At 59.6% G+C, this 8,788-nt stretch overlaps 2 protein-coding genes across 3 annotated transcripts in view; one reads left to right on the top strand and one right to left on the bottom strand.

The window, feature by feature from the left end:
• PPM1J (protein phosphatase, Mg2+/Mn2+ dependent, 1J) overlaps nt 1-2,722 on the bottom strand; it is a 7,925-nt gene extending 5,203 nt beyond the window's left edge. The window contains exon 1 of the mRNA XM_012730021.1: nt 2,621-2,722. Within this exon, the coding sequence (XP_012585475.1) occupies nt 2,621-2,722 (102 nt within the window). The remainder of the gene's footprint in view (nt 1-2,620) is intronic.
• On the top strand, nt 62-8,782 carry FAM19A3 (family with sequence similarity 19 (chemokine (C-C motif)-like), member A3). Of its 2 annotated transcripts, XM_012729984.1 has the most exons (7): nt 62-154; nt 431-573; nt 4,047-4,131; nt 5,551-5,666; nt 6,185-6,334; nt 7,108-7,232; nt 8,127-8,782. In XM_012729984.1, the coding sequence occupies exons 4-7, from the start codon at nt 5,552-5,554 to the stop codon at nt 8,136-8,138; spliced, it is 402 nt and encodes a 133-aa protein (XP_012585438.1). In that variant the 5' UTR covers nt 62-154; nt 431-573; nt 4,047-4,131; nt 5,551; the 3' UTR covers nt 8,139-8,782. The 2 variants fall into 2 exon arrangements, with proteins under 2 accessions (XP_012585438.1, XP_012585437.1); XM_012729983.1 differs by lacking the exons at nt 62-154; nt 431-573 and adding an exon at nt 2,580-2,881.
• Nucleotides 8,783-8,788: the final 6 nt, after the last annotated feature.

Raw genomic sequence — 8,788 nt, 5'->3', positions numbered from 1 at the left:
GCCGGGGCCGCCCGGGCGCCCGCTCGCCGCCCCTCCTCGGCCAGCTTTCAACTTCCCGCCTCAGCCTATTTGGAGAAGGGGCTTGCTGCAGGAGAAGGACGGGCGCAGGAAACCCTGACCTCGGTTAAAACTTCCCCGCTGTAACGCGAGGGTGGTGCGTCTCGCCCTCGGGGCGTCGCGCCCAAGCTGCGGGGAGGGTGCTGGAGCTGAAGAGCTCAGAATGCAACCAGCCGCTTCGGGGCTGCTGGGTGTGAAGCACCTGGTGTGAAAACACCTCTGGCGGGGCCGGCTGCCGGAGAACGAGCGGATGCCGGGGTGGCGTGGGGGTGGGGTAACGCAGGCTGAGCCGACCCGGCTGGATGATGGAATGGGGAGGCAGCTGGGGTCTCCAGACCGCTGCCACTCCGGCCGACTCCTCTTTCTTTTCCAGGACTTGATTTCCCCCGCTTTAAGATCTCCCTGCGCCTCAGCGGTTCTAGATAGTATGACTATCCAGCTAGGCTTACACATAGTAGACTCCTACAAAGTACTCTCCATGCATTAGCCGTTTATACCGCACCCCAGGCCTTTGAGGTGAGTTTTCTTATGTTCTTTTCACAGATGAAGCAAGACTGGACCGCTCTTACTTATCATTTGACATGACTTGCCCCGAGAGGTCACAGAGACTGTGATTCACAACCGTGTCTTTCCTTGGAGGCCCAAACCCGATTCTGTCTTAAGAACTAAGCTGATTTGTTGGGTTGGGGGCTAGGGGGTAGGGCTAAGTGGGGAGTTCAGTGACGGAGAGGAAGGAGAGAGCGTTCCTTCTCTCCCGCACTGCTCTTCAGGCAGATAGATGGATGCTGCCCGCAATCCAAGATGCTGCGCAAGTTCTGTGCCCGCCGCCAGAGGGCGACAGAGGCCAGGCTAAGTAGGTGTCTGAGCCGGAGGGTGCAACCCGACTGACACCGGAATTACTGTCCCTAAACACGGTGTCAGAGAATTCATCACTGAGCCTCCAGAGACACCTCCCAACTCACAGTCGGTGCCGATGGGGACAAATCCTGGTGGCCCTAATGCAAGTCTGATTAGCCCTCAAGGACCACATACACTGAATTCAGCTTGGGGTTCTTTGTCTGGGTTCCATTCAAGGGTGCTCTTCCCCAGGATAGCCCTACCTATTCCCTGGGACAATCTGTGCCCTCAGAAGGGACAGCTTTTCTAGCAGCTTCTCTAGCAGCTAGCGAGCATCTCATATTGGACATACAGTTGTGCCGACTTCCTAAAATTATGCATGTTCAGGCAAAGAGAGCCAGAGAAAAAAGAAATCACAAGAGAGAAGAAGAAAACAAACAAAAACCAGACCCAAAGGCACATAGACCATCAAAGGCAAGCGGGGGGGGGGGGTGGAGCAAAGAGCAAGCCACTGCTATGGGTATTTCCCTCCTGTTTGAACAAAGCAGGAGCCAACTCTCAGCTAAATAGCATAAACCGCAACTGCTAGCCAAAGACTGAAGAAAAGACAGAGCATCCTGGCTGTTATTATTCAGTGTTTCTGGGGCAATGCACTTGCCACTTCTTGCATCACCTAATCCCTGCTCTTTGTGGCCACAAGTGGGCCACACAGCTGAGCCCCCCACCCCCACCCCATACCAGGTGGCCAGCAGAGAGAACAGTGGCTCCCTGGGGCTCTAGAAAAACACACCCCCCCCCCCAATTCTAAGGCTCTCCTCTCCCTGAACTTCTCACCTTCTATTTCTGGCCACATCACATCTTGTTCACCTGCAGACTGCCTCAGAACCTGGGGACGAGGTCATCACCTCTACCCACCCTTGAGGAAACGGTGAGGGGGGGGGCCGGGTGGGAAGGAGTGGCCTTGTGACACAGACTTGCCTGCTGAGGACTGAGTCTGCTGGGCTGGCCCTGCCAGGAGCTCAGCGGGACAGGACGGGGCATCCTCCAGGGGGCCTTTGCCCTGGGCACCTGCAGTGAGTGGCTCAGGGTCTGGAACCCGGGCAATGTCCCTTGCCTCTCCGTCCCCATGATTGGAACCTCAAAACCCTCTGGTTGAGATCAGTTCACAGACCCTCTTCTTTTCTCAGTGTCCAATACTTTTACATACTGAATCTTCTCCCAGAAAGAATTATACAGTTGCATTGAGTTTTAACAGTTCAGGGCTACCGAGTTAGAAGGGCATGGTAAGAGTCACCTGCGCAATGACGGACTGTTCTACAGCTCTTCCACCCACTGAGCACCACCCCCCACTCCCGGTACTGTGGTCACCGAGTATGTGGTGCGTTGGGATGAGGAGCTTCATTTCTTGTTTTCTTTTAGAGTTCAGTTTGAATAGCCACTTGGTGGGCAGTTGAAGACTCTTCAGGGCTCAACCCCCCTGTGGGTCTAGGCAATCCCTCCTCACCTAGGTTCCAAGCCCAGCCCAGAGGCTCTTGCGGGACCTCAGTCCCCAGGTCTGCACCAGGACTGGGCGGAGCTGGAGGTCCGCTTGGCCCTCTGCCGCCAGGGGGCGCTGCTCCGCCCGCCCGAGCGCTCTGCCCCGGGGAGGCGGCGGTGCCCGAGCTGGGCGCGGCGGGGGCGGCCCCGGGCGACGAGGAGGCTGCGGTGCAGCCGCGCGATCCCTGACCTGCCGGCCGATGCCCCATAAACTCCCCCTTGAGTCTGCAGAGCCGGCGAGGCCGAGCCCGGAGCTCCCCTTGCCCGGAATGGGGTTCCTCAAGCTGGCCATGCCAGTTTGGCCAGGTCCACGCCGCCTCGGGGACGCAGCGACTCGGTGAGGGTCGCGGGGTTCCGCGCCTAGCGGGCCCCCAGCCGGGGCGCTGGCGGAGACCTGGTTGGGGTCAGAGGCAAGGGGAACCCAGACGGGCGAGCGGAACCTGTGGGACAGGTAGGTCCTCGGCGCAGGAGGCTCAGGATTTGGGAGCCGGTGAAGAGTTCAGGGTGGGGGTTCTTGGGGGTGCAACGGAAGAAAGTAGGGGGAGCTTCCCATTCTCAAGTGGCTGCTGGTGTGCAGGCTGCTAATTCCACCCCTTTCTGTATAGCGGGATTGGGGCTTGGAGACCACGGGCTGGGAAGCTGGGGCAGGCTGAGGAGCCCAAGAACACATCCCCAAGCTTTTCAGTCCCCGTCCGGCTGAGGGAAGGAATAGCCAAAGAACGCAGTTCAAGTGTCCCCCCCACCCCCGCCCAGGGATTTTGGGTCTTCGGGTGCACTGGACCAAGGAGAGACTGAGTGGAGGGAGAGGCAGAGCAGGCAGAAGTGGGATGAGGTCTGCCCCAGAGGACAGGGCTGCTGGTGACAGAAGTGAAGTTTCCTGGTGGGGTGCGGAGAGGAGACGCCTCCTAAGAAAAGAGGTGCTTCTAGAAGGGTGGGAAGCTCTTTGGCCATGGAGACCCTGCTCCCCGCGCCCCCCCCACACACACACACAGGCACCACTCCTGGACCTGCTCCCAGAGTTCTCCTGGCTCTTCACCCTCACGGGCTTTCCTACCTGCCTCAGGTCCCCTCCCTTTGCAGGGGAGCAATGGAAAGGCTGTGGGGGCTGTGGCCAGTCTCTCCTGGCTAGACCTGGAGGACCCCTCTTCTAGGGCCTTAGAGTAGGAATGGGTGTGAGGTGGCAGAGTGGAGCCCATTCTGTGGGACGCTAAGAAGCAGGTGCAATGGGGGTGGGAGGTGGAGGCGAAAGGATTTTGGGAGTCTCTATCAGGGGCTTGCAGGTAGCAGCAGTCTGGGGGAGCCAGCTCCCTCCCAAGGCCAGAGAGGTGCCAGCTGGTTCTTAGGCCCCTAGGTCAGACCTGCTGCACTCCAGGAGAGAATGGCTCTTCCCAGGCTAAGCATCCTCCTGTTCCCACAGCCTTCAAGGACTTCTGGGAATTCCTGGGGTGGGGGAGGGATTCTGCCCACTATCCTAGAGCTTGGGGCAACAGCTTCAGAATGGGATTCTGCTTGGATTCTGCTTTAGTGCCCAGCTCACTCTCTGCCTTCCTCCTTCACCCCCTCCCTCTATCCATACCCACCTCCCCTTCACCTCCTCCCAAACCCCCCCTCCCCAGGAATCTTTCCTACTCATGTAAGTATGCCAGGTGGATCTGAGGCCAGTTGATGAACAAGCAGCAGCTGAAGGATCCCCTAAAAAAGGTGAGCTAAAGAAAGGGAGGAGTGGGGTAGACTGTTACCAAGCACCCCACCCAAGGGACAACTGCGTCCTGGACCCAACCTGGCGTCATCTTGCAGACGGGAGCCAGGCCTCAGGGCCAGCAGGGCTGGCGAGGGCTGGTCCAGGTGGGCTCTGGGCTCACAGCCTCTGCTATGCTTGGCTCCCAGCTGCTCGGAGCCTGTTTCCCAGGGATCCCCTCCATTTCTACCCCCACCCTGGGGCAGATTTGGGAGCTCCAGTCCTCCAAGATGAGCGGGAGGAGGGAAGGGAAGAGGATGCAAGCAGGGTGGCGTAGGGGAGAACATCTTCTACCTCCCCTGTGTGCCTGGCCCTGGGCAAGCCACTGGACTTGATGAACTTGGACTTCATTCAGATCGAATTGCCTGCACATCTTTACCATCAAAACCCAAAAGCTGGGCCTCCCTGGTGGCCAGCGGGTTGAGGCTCGGCACTGTGAAGCTGTCCGCAGCCGCCGCAGTGTGCTCCAGGCAGGGAGTGACCCACAGGGTGCTGCAGACCTCTCCTGACCCGCCCTCTGCTCCCCTCGGCAGTGGACTTCATCCATCTGCCCGTTCTGCTCCCCACTCTGTCTCTGGTGAATCCTCTCACCTGCCCCCCATCTCTGGTCTGCACCCCAGCTCTTGTATGCATAAAGTAAATCTTTAAAAAAAGCACCCAAAAGTGAGAGCTGTAGGGAGAAAATTAAGTCTCCCTCTGTGTCTGTCTCTTTTTGGTGGCAACCAGTGTTGCTGGGTTTTTTGATACTTTCCAGAATTAACTTGTATGTGTTTGAGCAACACATAATCCTTCCCTCTGACCTATATATGCTGCCGTGCTCTTGGCTTCTGCCCCTTACAGGAGGATTATCACTGGAGCTCGCTGCCCTGTCAGTACATAAAACCCCCCTCCCCCCATTCTTTGTAGCTGCCGGATGGGGCTGCCTCTCAAGGGATGAGCTACAGCCCATTGACCAGTTCTTTGTTGGGGGCTGATAGGTTGCATCTGGGCTGAGTATCAACTTACGTATCTGTAAAACAGGAACGAATAGCCCCACTTTGTAGGACAGCTGCAGAGGCGCAAAAGCACTTTAGAGTGCTGGGTTACGTGCTCAGGATGCGAGAGCCCGGGACTGCCCCGCCATGTCACGCCATGTCACGGCCCTCCATGGGCCACATCCCGCCCGCCCCAGGCCCTTCCTGAAGTCCGCTCCATAAAGCTTTTCATGATCTCCCCCCGGACAGTGTCCCTTGCCACTCCCGTGTCTTGTGGTGCTCCCCACTTTCTGCAGTGACTGTGTGGGGATTAGGGGTGCACCCTGCCCCTGGAGCTGGCCCAGAGCTGCCAGGATGGGCTCTGGGGGCTCCCGCCTGGGCTGAGCAGGTGTGTGCTTCTCTTTGCAGGATGCGCGAGAGGGCCATGAGGAGCTGGAGCAGAGGTGGCTGGGTGTGGGCGCTCTGCCTGGTGGGGCTGTGGACTCTCCTGGCCTCGGCTTCCTTGCAGCCCCCAACTCCCACAGGTTTGGAGGGAGGTGCCTCGGGAGGGGCTCCCCAGGATGCCTGAGGCACTGTTCCACAGGGGCAGAGTGAAGCAGAGTCAAAGCCACAGATCCTAGGGGTTTGGGCAACTCCCCTGTCCTCCGCTCTGCTCCCCCTCTCAGAGAAGGCGTGGGAGCAGCATGGCTCACGCTCCCTTCCAGGTCCCGGCTGCACCTTTCTGCAGAGAGAGGCCCTGGGTTGGGGCTTATGCCTAGCCCCCTGGCCTAATTCTGTGGTTTTCCTTCTGGAATGGCTAAGCCTACATAAGCCGATTGAGCCTCCCCACGCAAACCAGGGGCCTTCCTTTGCCCCCCCACCAAGAAGTCAGGGAGGTGGGGTTGGCTTGGGCTCTCCTGCTCAAAGGCCAGATTCTAGTAAAGGCCGACTGCAGCCTGGCTGGGGAGGAGGGAGACAGGCGTCAACACCCCTCCCCCACGCTGGGAAGAGGGGCCACTGGCGGGGACTTAGGCCGGACCCCTGACCTCGCGGGTGCCTCCAGGCCTGGGCAAGCAGGGCACCTGCGAGGTGATCGCCGCCCACCGCTGCTGTCACCGGAACCGCATCGAGGAGCGCTCGCAGACCGTCCAGTGCTCTTGCTTCTCTGGCCAGGTGGCCGGCACCACCAGGGCCAAGCCCTCCTGCGTGGATGGTGAGTGGGAGGCTGGACTGGGCGGGGGCAGCGGGGGTCTGATCCGAGAGATAGGAAGGTCTGTGGAAGCCGGGCCATCTGCTGGGATGCAGTTTCACACTGTTTCCAGGAGTCTCGAATGAGGGGGCGGACTCCGGGGGTGGGGCGGGCGCCGCTGTCTTGTTCCTAGATCAGGGCGGCTCCCTGGGGTGTGGGGGTGGCACAGGCACAGACAGACACATTCCCGCACACCTCCCAGCAGATCGCTTCACCTCACCCTCCAGACACCCACAGCTTCACCCGCTGCTCCCTTCGGGCCTCTTATACCTGCCGGTGCCTCCCGAGCCGGCCTCTCCACCCCCCACCCCTGCACGCACACTCACCTAGGTCTGGGCGCTTGGCCCCCACCCCCTTCCCACAGCTCGGCCCAGCTCATTTTCTCTGGGTTTTCTGTGTCCCTGGGGCTGTGCGCACACTCCTTGTGCGCGCCGGGTTGGGGGACCCTTCCAAACTGTTGCAAACACTTGCTCACATACACGGGGCGGGGCCCCTGCTGAGGCCCCACGGCCCCCCACCGTCAGCATGCACTGTCCCTGCTGAGACGTAGGGTCGGTGGGGCCCATGCGGCAGGTGCGAGTGTCCATCTCAGCCTGAGGGCTGCCTGTGTGGGTGCCGCAGTAGAGAAGCAGGGACCCTACAGGGACCCAGGCCCGGGGGCGCGGGAAGGGGCTCCCCACCCTGGGACTGCCCCTGTGCTCACTGGGAGCATCCTTCTCGTTCCCCTGCCTGCACAGCCGCCATCGTCCTGCAGCGGTGGTGGTGTCAGATGGAGCCCTGCCTGCCGGGGGAGGAGTGCAAAGTGCTCCCCGACATGTCCGGGTGGAGCTGCAGCCGTGGACACAAGGTCAAAACCACCAAGGTATCCGGCGATGGGCACCTCAGCCCAGCCTCCTCTCCCCGTCCCCTGGGGTGGCGGGACAAGGAGCCCTGGGGCCCCAGGGTGAGACCTGGGACCGTGTGGCCACACCTGGGCCATCCCCAGGGCCTGTCCTGCCAGCAGCTGAGTGGCGTCCTCAGGATTTGAAATCCTGTGCCCAAACTCCTGATGCTGCCTTGGCCTCGGGTTCCTCCTCTGCCTAGAGGGAGCCTGCTGCCAGGAAATGCCAGGTGTGTAAGAGCCATGGAGGACACTGTCCAGCTCCTGCTGGAGGAGGGATGGCCGCCCTGGTCGCCGGGCCTGTCCCAGGGTGGGTGTCCCTGGCACCCAGCCTGCTTCAGCTCGTGCCTCTAGTCAAATTGCTGCCCCGTGACAGCCCCTGACAGGGTTATTATTTTCATGATTTGCTGCCTGCCTCACAGAACAAGTGGTAATGAAAATGAGTTGCAACCCGTCAGCATTCCACTGTGGCCAGGCCAAGCAGGCGCATCGCTCTGTCAACACCCTGTGTGCAGATGAGTGACACTGAGGGGCATTTTCAGCCATTTCTCTCTCTGCCCACTCCACCATGCAGAGCTAACAAGCAAATTCTTAAGAAAATAAAAAAGGAAAGACAGCCTTGGGGGTTTTGTTGAAAGCAACATTTTCATAAGGCCCAGAGCAAAGAAACAGTGAGGTCAGCTGGGAACTAGGGCCTCCTGTGTGCAGGCAGTGGGGAGATAGCTGGTCTGAGTGTTTCAGATAGCTGGCTGGCCCCTGCTGGCCTGCTTAATGGGAGGGAATTGGTGGCAATGACCTCTACTTGACCTGCATATCCTGGGGAGCCTTTGGTACCCGAGGATGGAACTCTAAGCTTCCCCATCACTTTCCCTCTAGGTCACACGATAGCCGCAGCCTGGACAGGATGCTTGAGCCACGGCCAGAAGGATGGTGTCCAGTTATCAGCACCTGTGGAGATTCACTTACCTGGACACACGCCCCGTGCAAATGTGGCATCCCTCTTGCCAGGTGCAGCTCGGCGGATAGGGAGACACATCCCCAGCCACATTCCCAGCATGGTGTGGGGCCTTCTGGGGACACAGAAGATGAAGATACAACTGGTGCCCCTGTGGCCTGTCCAATTGAGTTGGAGAGTTGATGAAAGACAGTTTGGAGCGTTTAGATGAAAGCAGGTGGCCCTGGGTTGTGGCCTCTGAGCCATATAAGCACCCTACACCACCCCCACCCACCCCAGCCATCTGCTAGCCACAGGGCACAAAAATAAGGGGTCCCACTCTGGCCCACCACCCCCCTCCCTCACATCAGCCAGGTCCCCAGCAAGATGTTTCCGTGTGAAGGACACTCTCCCTGCTCCCAGGGCAGCCGGATGGCCCCTGGGTGGGACTGGATTGTCTGGGGGACAGAGAGAAGACATGAAGCCAGGCAACTTTCCCTGACAAGCTTCTGCTGAGGCCTGGTGATTCGGTGACTCAGTGGGCGTGGGAGGGGCAGGACCCTAGATACCCGCCACCCCAGCCCTGCAGGTTTTTTTTTTTTTT

The sequence above is a fragment of the Condylura cristata genome, unplaced genomic scaffold (genome assembly GCF_000260355.1).
Source record: "Condylura cristata isolate star-nosed mole 26May11 unplaced genomic scaffold, ConCri1.0 scaffold00026, whole genome shotgun sequence".
In the NCBI taxonomy this organism is placed as follows: domain Eukaryota; kingdom Metazoa; phylum Chordata; class Mammalia; order Eulipotyphla; family Talpidae; genus Condylura; species Condylura cristata.
This window is presented reverse-complemented; position numbering and strand designations above follow the sequence as displayed.